Raw genomic sequence first — 18,298 nt, 5'->3', positions numbered from 1 at the left:
CTGCTGGAGAGAGCTAAGAGACAATAAAGAGACCTTGCTTATTTTACTAGAGACTGTGTGTGATTCTGGAGCATCCATCCTGGGACCAGGTTTATTTCTTCTATAAGGGTCCTACCCCATATCCATGGGAAGTTATAGAGGATGGAGGCGCTGCACCACCACTAAAGAATGAGGCAACTACCCCAGAAGCCTGGTCCTGTGTCCCCAACAACATCGCGGGAAGCTCAGGCCCTCCTGTTACTGGCAGGTACGCACCACTCACGCACGTGTAGCCAGCCCTCACACACCTTAGATATAGCATCTGTGTCTGGGGGGGAGGTGGGGGGTTATGGGTTACATAAGGAAAAGGGTATACACGGTACCATAACCACCCACCTCAGAACACACTCAGGGAAATGTGTGAATTTAAGTCATTTGAATATATTGCTTATTTATTACCACATCGTATGTGTTGTATAAATCAATGTTTTGGAGGTATATGTGTCAATGAATACTCTATTAAATAGACAATATGGGGCTTATGTACTAAGGCAATTCTGGAGTAAAAGTTGTAAATTGCATAATTGTGCACCATATGTGTCAACTTGTTTTTTTGGGGGCATTAAAGGGGGTGTTACATAGTGAACTAATTATAATAAGAGGTTTTCAATTCTGCACCAATGTGCGTCCATTTTAAATTGCGCTAAAAAAAAAAAATATCAGCCAGGTCGGGAGTCACTTAACTTTTTTACTTAGAAATCTGTGCCTTATGTAAGGAACTGGAACAACACATTTGGAACATACTGTATGAGGCAATTTTGGAGCAAAACTGGATCAGTGCATCAAAATAAGTTTTTATCTGCAATGATATACAGTATAGACCCCAAGATCTCTCTCTTCCTCTCCAGAAGACGTAGTTTTCCCGGGTTTGGATGGCAGTAAGGCTAAGATATAATGGCACATTATTGGAACTAATGTAATGCTGTGCTACAATAACGTGACACTAAGCCCATCCATGCTAATAAGATATACAGTACAATGGCTGTGGTTTTTGTATATGTAACAGGTTTTCCCCCACCCTCTGGGACTTCTCCACTGCTGCAGGGTGTTATGTGCTGCTCACCTGCTGGTTTCCAGGATGCTGAGTTGTCTGCGGTGGTATTGGTACTCATAGGACAGGCTTTAGAGTTTGGTCTTCTCATCATGGTGCAGCGCCTCCATTCTCCACAGGCCCCAGTAGAACTGGGTGGAGTCCCTGCAGGAAAACTCTCTCTGTACTTCCCCTGAATAACTGCACACCCAGGCAGGAGTATATAAAAGCAGGAACAGTGTTTATTCTCTCTCAGAATACAGCATACAAACTGGTAACTGAATTCCCTCCTCTGGATGGTCCCTGGAATCAACCCGGGAGGCTTGAGGCTCCAAGTGTCCATCCTCAGCTCTTCCCTCCACCCCTGATGGGATGAGGGGTAGTTGTCCCACTCCCCTAAGGGAAGGGATGGAAGGGATCAAAGCCCTGACTCCACACTCCCAGAACTCCATCAGCACAGAGCTGAACTGCTAAATTTGGCTGTGCAGCCCCTTAAGTACTAAGGAGGGTAAGTACACTAGACACTTGAGAAACAGCTCCCTATATGGTGCACCAAAATCGTGCTAAGACGTAATTTTTCATTACGATTAATTTCAAAAGAATTGGCACTAGAAGATATACCAGCTTAATAATTCATTAAAAAAAAAAAAGATCTACTGTAGGCGTTACAATAAATAGACCTGTCCGGCTAAGTAAACATCGCTAAGGGTGAATGATATAATTACGTGCATGTGCTGCACCCAGTAATGTTTTTAAGGGAGTTTTACGTATGCAAATAATTTCTAACACACCTCATGGTGATATGCTAATAAAGCAAGTTGATCCCAATCTGCTATCTTGCATTAAGGGCGCTTGTGAGTGCTTGTTTGATCCCATAGTGTAACGGGTGCTCACCACAAATAGGATGGGACCGCGAGGCTGAGGTGGGGATGTTGGTATACACCGACCTAAACCACGAAACCATGTCCGGAGTGCAGAGTGCCAGTCGTGTAGCCGGGTCAGGGTAGGAGAGGTCAGAATGGTTGTGATACTCGCCGTGGTCTAGGATTGGACAAGATGGATGGCCATTGTGTGTAGCCAGGTTCCAGGAGTAGAGAAGGTGGGAGTCCAAATGCAAGCCGAGGTCAAGGGTCAGAGAAGGCAGCAGTCCAGGTACAATTCGAGGTCAGGGTACTTGAAAAAGGCCAGAGTGCACAAGGCAAAGGAAATGCAGCAGGGTGCTTGAGGCAAGCACTACGTCACAATAACAATGGTTATGCTCAGCCATTTGCAGCAGGGATGGCTGAGCATAAAAGGACTGATAGCCAATGGAAGGGCTGCTCTAAGCTGTAGGCAATGAATGATTAGACATATTCTGTCCACTGGTAAGCAGGGGTGTACCGCAGGCGTGGAGTCATTGTGAATAGCATTAACCCTTCACATGTCCATGGCAACGCGACACCGCACGTAGTCGCCTCAGCACGAAGAACGTTCTCTGTGGCATCAAAGGATGAGCCTTAGCCCGGTCCTGGTAGGGGTATCGTGGCACTTGCACGCAGGTTCCGTGTTAGGCGCATCACCAGAGACATCATGGGGTGCATCACAAGGGCGGAGCCTAAGCCTGATCTGTATGGTGTCCATCAGCCTGGCAGCACGGCGCCTGTGTGCAACCTCAGTGTGCGGCACGTCACCGAAGCCCAATCCGTACACATTGAAGGCTTAAACCGGATGTCTCTGTTCAAACCTCCTTTTGAAAGGGCTGCCTTAAGTTAGTTTGAATTCAAACCCATATACTGGTGTATAGATATATACCATATACAATATCCGTTAGCCCAAGGTATTTGCTAAGTAAGCTAGTTCCCCTAAGAGTAACCTCAGGGGAGACATATATACAGATTGGGGAAATATGACAGCATATAGTCCTAGTGAATCAACCTGTCAATGCCACGTTCAAGGCATTTCATAATACGTTATAATGATAGTGTAGACATATGACTATATACTGTAGCTCTAATGTGGCCAATTTAACACCTATTATGTCTATTGCATGTATATTGCAGGAAAAGTATCAGCCCATTATTCAATAAGAAAATCCCTTACCTGTAGTGAGAAATAAAAACGGAGTGTTTAGCTCCTATGGCCAGTAGAGCAGCAGCTCAATAATACCCGTTCAGTGACTTGGATGAGAAGTTAAAGTCCTACTTTGAGTCAAATACTACCATGATGGTGCTTTAACTCGATCACGCATCTCAGAGCTCCCTGCGGCAAACCAGCTTGTGTGAACGCTGTACCTGACGTACGTTTCAGCGTGGAACACACCTTTTTCCTGGGGTGGGCGTTTCGGCGTCACTGTCCGCCTCTTTACACAATGGGTTGCTATAGTAACCCGTGTGGCGCTTAATATGGTGAGTTAAACTACAGTGCCAGTACTTGTTTGCTGCGGGGGTATATTAAAGTGCTGTCTGCACCAGACCAAACGTCTCCTTACAGATAAACAAGAGATGCTAGTACCGATACCTGGTTAATGATATTGGAATGATTCAAGATCAAGAGATACTGTGTACACAGAGAATACCAATCACAGAAAAGGGCTAGATACAAAAGCCTTTGTTTAATCCCATAGGGCTCAAAGTATTGAGTATAGATCGATTGCGACTCGCATTGTAACAGTGCCTTGTCCCAATCACCCCTTCTTATGGATTGGGGGATATGATCAATACCTTGGAACGTAATACAGCCTGTGTCCTCGGCATGTTTGTACCTAACATGGCGTGACAATGTGTGTCAACAGTTTCTAATACTGTAGTTCCCAGATGTTCAAGAATCCTTGTTCTATATTCCCTCCGTGTTTTGCCTACATATTTTAGACCACATATGCAAGTGGCAAGGAAGATGATGCCAACTGATCTGCAGTTTATGAAATATTTTTGGTGGAATATTTTGCTGCCGCCCCACCATGGGGGGGGGCTAACCTGCTCACCGTGACGCACTACCTTGCGGCCCCATGGCCGAAAGCTGCTGCCCTGCATGCGGGCCCCGACTACCCCTAGTGCATTGTGCTGCTGTACCCTACACGGCTGTGCCCAATCCACCACACGGACGCAGGGGGCAGCCTTGGCACCTGACGCCTGTCTAGCGCATGACGCTGCAGTGATGCCAATGCCCTGTCCGCTACTCTTCACTCGCCTGTTCACAAACAATGCGCTCAGCTGGTCTAACCAACCCTCATCAGGGTTCACCGCCTCGACTTGAAGCAGACTAAACTGTTCGGCTATCGACGCCATCGCTGCTGTGGAAGAAGCTCTCTGAACTGTGCATGCTTAAGCTCTCGGAACTGTGCTCATGCCTATATAAATCCGCTGAGATGCACGCTTGCAGGACAAAGACTGATCTAAATGCAGCACTAAGCTAGTGCAACTAGGTTGGCCACGAATCCAAAGAGGGGAAAAACGGAGAGATCACAGCTAAGCGAGAGGTCCAGTCAGGAAGGTCTGGTCAAACATCTGGAGGTCCGGTCAAATGTCTGGCAGGCAGAAAACAGGCTATGCTACCTGCCAGCCTGGCCTTAAGTAGGCCCCATGCAACCCCTCCCCTGGGCAGTGGAGGGAGAGGTGGAGGTGGGCCAGCGAGGAAAGGTGTAAAGATACCACGCCTGGGATTGGCTGGAACTCATCCTTACAGAGCTTTTGGGTTTCCACCTGCAATCAAGTAGCACCTGCTTCTTGATACCTCCTGTGCAGCTTTGGCCTGATTGGCTTCTTGTGCTATTTAGCTGTTGCCTTTCCCCCGGGAAGTTGCTGAACATATAGCAGAGATTGCCAATGGTTTGTGTTAGAATGCTTGCAATCGACAAAAAGACCCAGGTACACCCAGGTACATGCTGGATACATGCCTTAAACTTGCCTTAAACTAGTAGCCAAGAAGTCTGTCCTGCACTTCAGTGTATTGGGCAAGTCACCTTGGGTGTCTCAGACACTGGGGCAGTGTACGAGGGAGCTCAGCGTGGCCACAGAGTTGACCGGTGCAGGGGGATGTTAAATCTTACCTCAGCTGCATCTCCGGTCTGGGACCCGCTCACCTCGTCTGCTCCTGCGTGCTGCCGTCTGGAGTGTCAGGATACAAGAGAGGTTCCTCTGAGGGGGAGATTGCGGTGTAGCCCTTGTGTGTCATTGTTACAATAAAGTTGATTGAAGAACATCCGGGAGCTTCACTGACTCAGGCATGCGCAGTTGCGCCGAAACCTCTCTTGTTGCCTTAAACTAGACCCAGCATTTCTGCATTGATTAATGGTCCATCAGATTAACAGCGGGGGTCCATGGCAGTCCCATTCAAACTGAATAGGACTGCCAGGGACCCCTGCTGTGTTACTACTATGGGTCATTAGTCAATGAAAAAATGCCTTAAACTTGCCTTAAACTAGCCAGGTTACACCCAGCACATACCCAGAATGTAACCGGGCTAGTTTAAGGCAAGCTTTAGAATAGTCGTGGTCTTGTCTGTAGCTACATAGTTACATAGTAGATGAGGTTGAAAAAAAGACGTACGTCCATCACGTTCAACCTATAGACTTTGCATTCTTTCTGCAAGTAACTGTGCTTGCCACAGATGCCTCTGTGTGGCCTGACTTGGCCTCGTTGTGCCCTAGTGTCTTCCTTATAACCTCCTGCTTCCCAAGGCCTTCCTGCACAGTATCCCCAGTGCTACTTACCTTATTCCTGGCAGACTTTGCCTTTGCCGCGCTGAAGTGGCTACACTGACGTCAGACAGAAGGTAAGTTTTGCAGTTGCAGGGGCCTCACGCGATCCCCCGGCATTTAATTGAAATGCCTGGGGAAAGAGTGCGGGGCCCCTGCAACTGTCCGCGCCACCCCAGAAAAATCAAGCGCCCCCACTTTGATCACCGCTGTTCTATGGGATCAATCAAGCACTAAGAAGTGCCCTTAATGCAAGATAGCAGATTGAAATCAACTTGCTTTATTACCATTAAATGGGAAATTATTTGCATACGTAACACCCTTATCAACATTATTGGGTGCAGCACATGCACGTAATTATATCATTCACCCTTAGCGATGTTTACTTGGCCGGACAGGTCTATTTATTGCAACGCCTAGATTTGTTTTTTTAATGAATTATTAATCTTATAGCTTCTTGTTGCAATTCCTTTTTTATTAATCGTAATTAAATATTACGTTTTAACACGTTCATACATTATATCTTAATTGGGATTTTGGTACACAATATAGGGAGCTCTTTCTCAAGTGTCTAGTGCACTTACTCTCCTTAGTACATTTCCTCGCAGGCAGCACATTTTCCTTATTTGGATAGGTTAGAGAGAGGCTACCATATTTTACAGTCCCTTAAGTACCATGGGGAGGGTCCTAGGTCTGAGCCTCTGATTTGGCAGAACACAGACCTTAGGCCCAACCCCCGTCACTCAAGGGAGCTGCTTACTGCAGTGGAAAACCCGGATAGATCCTAACACTGCCGGTGCAGGTACCAGGTTTATGTGTTAGGGAGGTCAGATTAGTAGCCAAATAAAGACACATTGCTACATATATAATTAGCGTTGAGAGTACACATTAACCTCAAGGGGGAAAATGTGCTAGTGTTTTAGATATTGTCCTCTTATGAGCCCTGATGTAAAGTAGCTTTGTAATTCCATTCCTACACATTAAAGCATGTGAGTTTTTTGTCTCCCCAATATTAACCCAATTTTAAATGAGAGTGTTTGGTTTCAATGAAATAAGGTGAATGTTTCTAAAGGTTCCTGCACATGCTCCTCTAGCACTATTTCTAAATCAATACCGAAAGCTTCCTGCAATCTCTTACTAGAGAACTTGTTTTACTGGTCCACGTTTAAGTTCCACAAATTCATATTCATCATTTGTATCCTCCTCTGCATGTTTGTGATCTCTTTCCTTCTCCACCTTCTTTACCTGTATAAATAAAAGATCCTCTGACTAGAGTTCTGGCTGCATTAATATCACACCTATCTGCAGTGACCTGTCCGGAATCCTCTCATAATGAGATCCCTTCTGCAAGTTCTCTGTGTCCTCTCAGCTCTTGTAGCGACAGGTAAGTCTGTTTCTACTAAGAAGGGACGTGCTACTGTGCCTGAATTTTGTGCTGTTTAACTATTTCAAAGGGACAGATTACTAGTAAGCATTATACAAAATACATAATTAATCCCTTTGTTGCTGGAGCTGCATTTAAGAAGTATGGTTTGTGCTCCGGTACAATAAAGTTGGCAAAAAGTATTATTTTATAATCTGAGATTAGCATTTTCTGATATTCTTATAAGAGTAATAATATTATATATGTAGGGGCATTGAACAGCCGTGGTTAACACATTCCCTCCATTACAATGTATAGGAGATAATTATACATGAATGTGCATAAAGGCAGATAATATATAACTGTGAATAGTGTATCTCAGGATGCAGGTGATTTATTATTACCCATGTTATGGATAGGAATGTAAGAGCCAGTCCTGTTACGGGATGCAACACATTCATTAAAGATCCCACCAGCAGTGAAAAGGTTAGTTTTGTTACCATCATAAACCAAAACCACCAAACAAGAACCAACACATGAGTTAGAGTTAATGGTGCACGAGATTTACAGGTGGGGGAGAAGTTTTAGATACAGATACAGATATATAATAACACAAATAAATTCTATAGAGGAGCACACGGGTTTACCAATGAAAAGTTTATTAACACGAATGATAAAAACCGGGGAGAAAAAATAAAAGGGAGGGGAATCCCACAAGGCTAATGCAGTGGGAATAATTAATGAGCAGCTGACAAAATACAGTGTCAATATATATGGCAGTCAAGGTAATCTTCATATAATACAAATATGGGACTAATAACTGGTATAATAATAGTTACCATTATAAGTAAGTAATTAAACCAGAATAAAATGTGCATATTAATAATGCAGAGTAAGGCACGGGGACCAGGCGCACACAGAGTATGTGCAATCAATGTCCCTTAAGTGTGTATAGTGCCCATAAATAAGAAAAAAACTCACATACAAAGTCATAAAAACAACTGCAGAAATCACAGGGGAGGTGCCTGCAGATGAAATAGTCTCCAAGCTGGAGTCAGGGCAAGGAGAAAGCTTTTATATGTTCTCTCCTGTTTTTATCATTCGTATTAATAAACTTTTCATTTTTTCATTGGTAAAACCGTGTGCTCCTCTATAGAATTTCTTTGTGTTCTTATAGTATGCCCTTCTTGGGAGCACCACCAGCATACACCACTTGGTGTTGACTAGCTGGTTCCTGGTACCTCATATGCTGGCATGCATGCGGTATCTCCTCTGTGTGTGTTACATATATCTATAGATATTATGATGTATTTTGCATCAGTTTAGCAGCAAGAGGACTTTTGATAAATAGTGCCCATTGTTTTTAATAAATTTCACACTCAACTTTACCAGCTAAACAATTTGATAAATGATCCACAGGGTGTTGTTTCCAATAGATGGCTATGTAGAAGTTATGATATTGTATGTATGTCTTTATTTATATAGCGCTATTAATGTACATAGCACTTCACAGTAGTAATACTGTACACATGACAATCATATAAATAACAAATAGTACAAATAACAGATCATGGGAATAAATGCTTTAGACATAAAAGTAACATTGTAGAAAAGGAGTTGCTGCTCCAAAGAGCTTACAATCTAATTGGTGGGGAGAACGTACAAAGACAGTAGGAGGGCATTCAGGTAAGTGCGTCTTCAGGGGGCCAAGCTTTATGAATCGTGTATAGTATTAGCCACGGTGCAACTCATACTGCTGCAGCAGACTTTATTCTAACAAATCACCGGTTTGTCCCTGGCTTGTTCCTGGAATGCGATACTGTTCATGCCCGGCTGACGCGCGGTCGATGTGTTAATTGATAATGGTTCAGGATTTAATAGGCTGCAATGCTTCGTGTGTCCGCCAGATGGCATAAATTCATGAATTGTAATGCAGTATATATATATATATCTATATATATATATATATATAGATATATATATCTATATATATATATCTATATATATATATCTATATATATATACACTGTATAACAACAACCCCTATAACCCCTAACATACAGTACTGTACACATACTGTACAGTACTGTATATGCACATCAATGATACTATGGGCCGGCGGGGGCGAGATGTGTTTGTAGCAGAGAGAGATCCGCTGCTCTCTCTGCGCAAACATCGGCACATTCAAAATTATTTAAAATACATTTTATTCATAGTGTAGATGTGCAGGGGTCTCGGGAGCTGAACCACATTGGTTTCAGGTCCGGGGACCCCATGCTTCCCGAGATACAGGCCCCTTTATGAGGTGCCGGTATCCCTCTTCATTTAAAGGTCCCGATCACGTGACCGCAGCCTGTAAACCAAGCAGAGGGATACCGGCACCCCCTAAAGGGGCCTGTATCTCGGGGAGCAGGGGGGCCCCAGACCTAAAACCAAAAAGTTTCTGCTCCGGAGACCCTCTGCACATCTACAGTATAAATAAAACACATATATAAATAAATACTCGATCCTTACCTTTGCGGCTATGTGCTATGGTAGCGAAGCAATATTTCTGTATTTTTAATAATATTGTACAGTGAGCAGGGGGTTCCCTGAGCCAGAAATCAAAACTCAGGGGACCCCCTGCTCCTGCACAATATTATTAAAATACAGAAATGCTGCTTCATTACCATAGCTGATAGCCGCTAAGGCAATGAAGGGGTTAACCCACCGTGCCCGCTTTATTGTGGGTAGCGGGGGTGGGTGAAGGGGTATTTGGCCCTTGGTGTGAGTTTAGGACTTGCGGGGGGGTTGCGAGTGCACTTAACCTCTTCACGACCATAGCAGTTAATACCGCTACGGTCATGAAGGGGTTAACCCCTCCCGCTACCCCCCCGCAAGCCCTAAACAACCACCGTTGGGGCTAATACCCCCTTCACCCACCCCCGCTACCCACAATTAAAAAAATTCACACACAGCAGCCGCCCAAAAAATAAATAAATAAATCTAAATAAATAAATAAATGAATATAAATAAATACATTTAAAATACATTTTTATTCATAGTGTAGATGTGCAGGAGGTCTCGGGAGCTGAACAGCACTGGTTTCAGGTCCGGGGACCCCCTGCTTCCCGAGATACAGGCCCCTTTATGAGGTGCCGGTATCCCTCTGCATTTAAAGGTCCCGATCACGTGACCGTGGCCTGTAAACCAAGCAGAGGGATACCGGCACCCCCAAAAGGGGCCTGTATCTCGGGGAGCAGGGGGTCCCCAGACCTAAAACCACAGTGGTTCAGCTCCGGAGACCCTCTGCACATCTACAGTGTAAATAAAACACACACATCAATAAAGAATCGTTCCTTACCTTTGCGGCTATGTGCTATGGTAATGAAGCAGCATTTCTGTATTTTTAATAATATTGTACAGTGAGCAGGGTGTTCCCTGAGCCAGAAATCAAAGCTCAGGTGGCCCCCTGCTCCTGCACAATATTATTAAAAATACAGAAATGCTGCTTCATTACCATAGCTGATAGCCGCTAAGGCAATGAAGGGTTAAGGCAGAATAGCATGTTTAATTGGGGACGTTTGCCCCCAATAAACATTGCAATAAACAACATACAGTACACCCCCTGTGTATTTAAAATACATAAACAATAAATACATTAAATACATATTTTTAATGTGTGTGTTAAACCTCCCTGCCTTGACTGTAATCTGTGTAAGACCCCCTCCCCCTATTGTGTCGGTTAAGCTTCCCTGTTTTGACTAATCTGTGTAAAAAACCCTCCCCCTTTTGTGTCGGTTAAGCTTCCCTGCCTTGACTAATCTGTGTAAAGCCCCCTCCCCCTATTGTGTCGGTTAAATCTCCCTGGCCTGTGTTTCTGTGAGTGCAGTGTATGTAAATGTGGGGAGGGGGAGGGGGAACCCGTGTAAATATAATGCAGCGCCTCACTGCCAATGGCCCAACCCGTGAGGCCTAACCACACCCACACCCACACCCACTACCCACTACTCACTATCCACCTGCCCATGGCCCCTCCGCTGCTGCAAAACAGAGACAAAAATTAAAACATCCAAAGTAATGTCCCCTAACCCCTTAATCACCATAGCGGTTATTAACTGCTACAGTCATTAAGGGGTTAACCCACCCTCACCCTCCACTCGGGACGCCTACAGTACATACCCTCCCACACTAACCCCCCACCCCGTCAGGCCTAACCACCCTCACCCACTAACTACCCACAAGGGAGGCCTACCCACATACCGTTGGGGAAACCCCCACCCCCCCCCACCCCCAGTACCCACAATAAAAACAATATAGAGCCCCACAATAAACATCATTATATTTATTAAATACATTACCCACCCCCTGTGCCCCCCCATAAATACAAGATTTATCCTTTTACAAACAGGGTTCATAACGCAGCTCCACGCGAGTCCCCGGTGGGTTGGCGGGGCACCTGGAAAGACTTACAGTGTACCAGCAGCCCTTTTCAAACAGGTTCTGGAGGCCTGCTGGTGGGTCCCGCCAGCACCATGGCCCCCATGTGGTCTCCTTTGGTCACCGTGGGCCACAATTGGGTCCCCACGGTAGGCCCGCGGATGTCTGGGAGCCCTGGGTCAGACCCACAGGTGTCTGCGGGGCCTCGGGTGGTTCCCACGGGGGTCTGGGGAACTCACGAGTGCTCACTACGGGTCCGCGGTGCCCCCACAGAAGTGAGACCACACATCATCATCCCTGCACCTACGGGTCGGCGGTGCCCCCACAGAAGTGGGACCATACAGCTTCATCCCCGCAGACTACGGGTCGGCGGTGCCCCCACAGATGTGAGGCCACTGCTTCATCCCCACACGTGTCACCCGTGGAACCACCAGCCTGATACCCGTGGGATACCCGAGGAGATCCACAGGTGGTCTCCAGAGGTCCTACGCAGAACCACGGAACAAACCCTGAATGTAAAAAAAATAAACCTGGCCTATACATTCAATACATACACACACACCCCCCCCCCCAACACCTACAGTACAATAATGTGCAAAATAACTATTATCCAGATATGGATAATAGATTAATTGCCCATTATTAAAAACAGTAACTAGCATATTCAAATAAATAAACTACTACTGACCTCATAAATACGAAGTGTCCGTAGTCTGCGGGGATGAAGATGTGTTGTCCCACTTCTGTGGGGGCACCGCGGACCCGTATTGAGCACTCGTGAGTTCCCCAGACCCTCGTGGGAACCACCCGAGGCCACACAGACACATGTGGGTCTGACTTGGGGCTCCCAGACATCCGCGGGCCTACCGTGGGGACCCAATTGTGGCCCACAGTGACCAAAGGAGACCACCTGGGGGCCATGGTGCTGGCGGGACTCACCAGCAGGCATCCAGAACCTGTTTGAAAAGGGCTGCTGGTACCCTGTAGGTCTGTCCAGGTGCCCCGCCAGCCCACCGGGGACTCGCATGGGGCTGCGTTATGAACCCTGTTTGTAAAAGGATAAATCTTGTATTTATGGGGGGGCACAGGGGGTGGGTAATGTATTTAATAAATATAATGATGTTTATTGTGGGGCTGTGTATTGTTTTTATTGTGGGTACTGGGGGTGGGGGGGGTGGGGGTTTCCCCAACGGTATGTGGGTAGGCCTCCCTTGTGGGTAGTTAGTGGGTGAGGGTGGTTAGGCCTGACGGGGTGGGGGATTAGTGTGGGACGGTATGTACTGTAGGCATCCCGAGTGGTGGGTGAGGGTGGGTTAACCCCTTAATGACTGTAGCGGTTAATAACCGCTATGGTGATTAAGGGGTTAGGGGACATTACTTTTGATGTTTTAATTTTTGTCTCTGTTTTGCAGCAGCGGAGGGGCCATGGGCAGGTTGGTAGTGGTTAGTGGGTGTGGGTGTGGTTAGGCCTCACGGGGTGGGCCATTGGCAGTGAGGCGCTGCATTATATTTACACGGAATCCCCCTCCCCACATTTATATACACTGCACTCACAGAAACACAGGCCAGGGAGATTTAACCGACACAATAGGGGGAGGGGGCTTTACACAGATTAGTCAAGGCAGGGAAGCTTAACCGACAAAATAGGGGGGTGGGGTTTTACACAGATTAGTCAAGGCGGGGAAGCTTAACCGACACAATAGGGGGAGTGGGTCTTACACAGATTACAGTCAAGGCAGGGTGGTTTAACACACACATTAAAAATATGTATTTAATGTATTTATTGTTTATGTATTTTAAATACACAGGGGGTGTACTGTATGTTGTTTATTGCAATGTTTATTGGGGGCAAATATCCCCAATTAAACATGCTATTCTGCCTTAACCCTTCATTGCCTTCGCGGCTATCAGCTATGGTAATGAAGCAGCATTTCTGTATTTTTAAAATATTGTACAGGAGCAGGGGGCCCCCTGAGCTTTGATTTCTGGCTTAGGGAACCCCCTGCTCACTGTACAATATTATTAAAAATACAGAAATGCTGCTTCATTACCATAGCACATAGCCGCAAAGGTAAGGAACAATTCTTTATTGATGTGTGTGTTTTATTTATTCTGTAGATGTGCAGAGGGTCTCCGGAGCTGAACCGCTGTGGTTTTAGGTCAGGGGACCCCCTGCTCCCCGAGATACAGGCCCCTTTTGGGGGTGCCGGTATCCCTCTGCTTGGTTTACAGGCCACGGTCACGTGATCGGGACCTTTAAATGCAGAGGGATACCGGCACCTCATAAAGGGGCCTGTATCTCGGGAAGCATGGGGTCCCCGGACCTGAAACAAGTGTGGTTCAGCTCCCGAGACCCCCTGCACATCTACACTATGAATAAAAAATTATTTTAAATGTATTTATTTATATTCATTTATTTATTTATTTAGATTTATTTATTTATTTTTTGAGCTGCTGCTGTGTGTGAATTTTTTTTATTGTGGGTAGCGGGAGTGGAAGAAGGGGGTATTAGCCCCAACGGTGGTTGTTTAGGGCTTGCGGGGGTGTAGCAGGAGGGGTTAACCCCTTCATGACCGTAGCGGTATTAACTGCTACGGTCGTGAAGGAGTTAAGTGCACCCGCAACCCCCCCGCAAGTCCTAAACTCACACCAAGGGCCAAAAAACCCCTTCACCCACCCCCGCTACCCACAATAAAGCGGGCACGGTGAGTTAACCCCTTCATTGCCTTAGCGGCTATCAGCTATGGTAATGAAGCAGCATTTCTGTATTTTAATAATATTGTGCAGGAGCAGGGTGTCCCCTGAGTTTTGATTTCTGGCTCAGGGAACCCCCTGCTCACTGTACAATATTATTAAAAATACAGAAATGCTGCTTCGCTACCATAGCACATAGCCGCTAAGGTAAGGAACGAGTGTTTATTTATATATGTGTTTTATTTATACTGTAAATGTGCAGAGGGTCTCCGGAGCAGAAAAGTTTTGGTTTTAGGTCCAGGGACCCCCTGCTCCCCGAGATACAGGCCCCTTTAGGGGGTGCCGGTATCCCTCTGCTTGGTTTACAGGCCGCGGTCACGTGATCGGGACCTTTAAATGCAGAGGGATACCGGAACCTCATAAAGGGGCCTGTATCTCGGGAAGCAGGGGGTCCCCGGACCTGAAACCAACACGGTTCAGTTCCCGAGACCCCCTGCACATCTACACTAGGAATAAAAATGTATTTTAAATAATTTTGAATGTACCGATGTTTGCGCAGAGAGAGCTGTGGATCTCTCTCTGCTGCAAACACATCTCGCCCCCGCCGTTCCATAGTATCATTGATGTATATATATACAGTACTGTACAGTATGTGTATAATACTGTATGTTAGGGGTTATAGGGGACGGCTTCAAAGACAACAGCTCGCAAATGCCCCCATGTGTTTTTACACGGCATTGCAGTATTGCAGCCAGCGGGAATAAAATGCTTAAATCACAGCCGGGAAAATAACGCAATACACCCCGGCCAAAAACGGTACAAAACCGCACATCACCGGGATATTCCGAAATTCACGGAACTAGCCGAGTTAGAATAAAGTGTGTCGCCTCTGTATACTTCTTTAAGCAAAGGTGTCTTAAGGTGGGTCTTAAAGATGGATAGAGAGGGTACTAATTGGGTATACAATAACAAATATACAGTTAAGTAAAAGTTGTACGCTAAAAATTTTTTTTTCGTGGTATGTGCACTATGGGTTGGGGGGCTGCTCCTTTTATTTGTCCTGGGCCCCAAGATTTCTGTTGGTGGCACTGTATAAAGTTATCGACTCTGCCTCTTTCTGAGATTTCAACTAATGACAAAATATGTATCTTTCAGGTTATTCTCTCTCATGTACAGTGTGTTCAAGTTCTAATGAACCGGCGTCGTGCACAGGCCCCTCCATGACCTGCCCTGCTGGTAACGTTTGCGCTACTTTGGTCAGGCTTTCCAACCTAGGTATGTTGTATATGTCAATTATTTTAATGTGAGGTTCTTTCATTTTAGAGGAAAGAAAATTAGATATATTTCATATATCAGTCAATTGGAGATTAAACGAGACAGAAGATGTTTAGTTACAGTGAGATTTCTTTGAGAAACGGGAGCGATCTCAAAACCCTGTGACAGAATAATAATCAGATACATAGCACAGCTCTGAGGAAATAGCAAGTGCCACATTATATTAAGTACATAGCCTAGAGCAGGGGTGGGGAACCTTTTTTCTGCCAAGGGCCATTTGGATATTTATAAAATCATTCGCGGGCCATACAAAATTATCAGCTTAAAAATTAGCATGTTATATTTGGTCAAACATTTAATTAACTCACCACTAATGTGATGGCTGGAACTGCTTCTCTTTGGGTGACTGACTAACTGGGTGACACTTGGGTGGTGGTTACTCTCTCTCTCTCTCTCTCTCTGACACACTCTCTCAGAGACACTCTCTCTCAGACACACTCTCTCAGACACACTCTCTCAGACACACTCTCTCATACTCAAGCAAAATCCTACTGAAGGTTCCAAAGACAAGTGTTAAACTTGAGTGGCACTCAGTTGAAGTGAGTGATGCTTGACAGGACTGCGGACACGGCAGTCAAGTTCAATGCACCGAGTGAGTGCGACTTAGTCTTCCTGAAGTAGAAAATTGCAAATTGAATACAAATACTCCAAATACTACCTGCACCGAAATCCATCACCAATGATGCTAAACAAGAATGACAATCAGCTGCAAGAAGTGACAACTTGAAATGCATGAGGGACGGTCTGACAGCATAGATCACACTGAGTCATTTTACGGGGCACAGATCATTGGGGGGGGTGTCTGCAAAAGTTAATCATACAACAACATGAATACTACCTCCATGGTAGTATTTTCTGAAATACTACCAGTGCCATGCGCTACCGCAAGGAGACCCAGTGCCATGCGCTACCGCAGGGAGACAGTCAGAGATCAGGGAGGTTAATGCATGGCTAATAAAGTGGTGCAGGAAGGAGGGGTTTGTGTTTTTAGAGCACTGGGACTCCTTTTCTGAGAGTTGCCATCTATATTCTAGGGACGGATTGCACCTCAATGAATAGGGATCTTCTGTGCTAGGGGAGAGAATGCTAAAAAGGTTGGGGGAGATTTTAAACTAGGATGGAGGGGGGAGGGGAATGAAACAGATAATGAACTAAATGGAATAGATGAGGATACAAGGTGGTATGGAGGTAGAATGAGGGCAAGTGCAAGTTTGACCAGCAGTGAGACACCCATAGTAAATACAGATAATACTAGAAAACTTCTAAAGACTAAACCAAGTGGGAGCAGAAAGGAAGGAGCAGATAAGATAATAGTACAGACCGAAAAAAAAGTTAAATGCATGTTTGCTAATGCAAGAAGCCTGACAGATAAAATGGGGGAGCTTGAATTAATAGCTGCAAGGGAGCAGTATGATATAATACTGTAGGCATTACTGAAACATGGTGGGATGAAACTCATGACTGGACAGTTAATTTAGAGGGTTATTCTCTTTTTCGTAATGATCGAACAAATAGAAGGGGAGGTGGAGTATGTTTATATGTTAAACCAGATCTAAAACCTATTATAAGGGATGATGTTTATGAAGGGAATTATGAAAATGTAGAGACTTTGTGGATATAAATTAGAAGTGGACGTAAAAGTATTAAGAAAACGTTTGTGGGAATATGCTATAAACCACCAAATATCTATGAGATTGAGGAAGCTAAAATACTTTTGCAAATCGAAAAGGCATCAAAACTGGGTCATGTTTGCATAATGGGGGATTTTAATTATCCAGACATAGACTGGGGCAATGAGATTAGCGTTACAACAAAAGGAAACAGATTTGTGGGGGTGCTTAAAGACAATTATATGACCCAAATTATTGAGGAACCAACCAGGAGAGGGGCAATACTGGATTTGGTCATATCAAACAATGTAGAAGTAATAACAAATATTCAAGTCCTGGAACATTTGGGTAACAGTGATCATAACATGGTCTCATTTGAAATAAATTATCAAAAAATAGATTTCTTGGATTCAACAAAGACTTTAAACTTTAGAAAGGCAGATTTTAATAAACTGAAGTCTAATCTAGTAGTAATACAATGGGCTGATGTTTTTGGAGGGAAAAATGTAGAAGATAAATGGGCAGTCTTTAAAACATTGTTAGAAAAGCACACTTATCAGTGTATACCCTTGGGTAATAAGTATAAAAGAAATAAGTCAAAACCAATGTGGCTAAATAAACAGGTAGGGGAGGAAATGGACAAGAAGAGGAAGGCGTTTAGATTCTTTAAGTCAGAAGGGACGGAGACATCGTATCAGAATTACAGTATAAGGAATGTAACAAAAATTGCTAAAGGGCAATCAAATTAACAAAAATGTATAATGAAAAAAGGATTGCAATAGAAAGTAAGGCCAACCCTAAAAAGTTCTTTAAGTTCCTTAACAAAAAATGAGAAAAGAAAATATAGGACCCTTTCAGTGTGAGATGGGTAGGCAGATTATTGGAGATAATGAAAAAGCTGAGGTATTAAACAATTTTTTTGCCTCTGTGTTTACCAGGGAAGAATCAAGTTCAATAGTAGTGCCGCAGGAGGAAGCCACAACCTCCATATTAATGAACAATTGGTTAACTGAGGAAGAAGTTCATATGCGACTTGAAAATATTAAAGTAAATAAGGCACCTGGCCCCGATGGCATACATCCAAGAGTTCTCAAGGAGTTAAGCGCAGTAATAGCAAAACCATTATATTTAATATT

General features: G+C 44.7%; 1 protein-coding gene across 1 annotated transcript in view; it reads left to right on the top strand.

Annotated features, from left to right (window-relative positions):
* Positions 1–6,983: 6,983 nt before the first annotated feature.
* LOC142497884 (phospholipase A2 inhibitor and Ly6/PLAUR domain-containing protein-like) overlaps positions 6,984–18,298 on the top strand; it is a 33,388-nt gene continuing 22,073 nt past the window's right edge. The window contains exons 1-2 of the mRNA XM_075606285.1: positions 6,984–7,125; positions 15,373–15,492. Coding sequence (XP_075462400.1) covers positions 7,074–7,125; positions 15,373–15,492 — 172 coding nt within the window. The 5' untranslated portion in view covers positions 6,984–7,073. The remainder of the gene's footprint in view (positions 7,126–15,372; positions 15,493–18,298) is intronic.

This window comes from Ascaphus truei, chromosome 6 (genome assembly GCF_040206685.1).
Source record: "Ascaphus truei isolate aAscTru1 chromosome 6, aAscTru1.hap1, whole genome shotgun sequence".
Taxonomy (NCBI): Eukaryota; Metazoa; Chordata; class Amphibia; order Anura; family Ascaphidae; genus Ascaphus; species Ascaphus truei.
The sequence above is the reverse complement of the archived record's forward strand: the minus strand, read 5'-3'. Positions and strand labels throughout refer to the sequence as shown.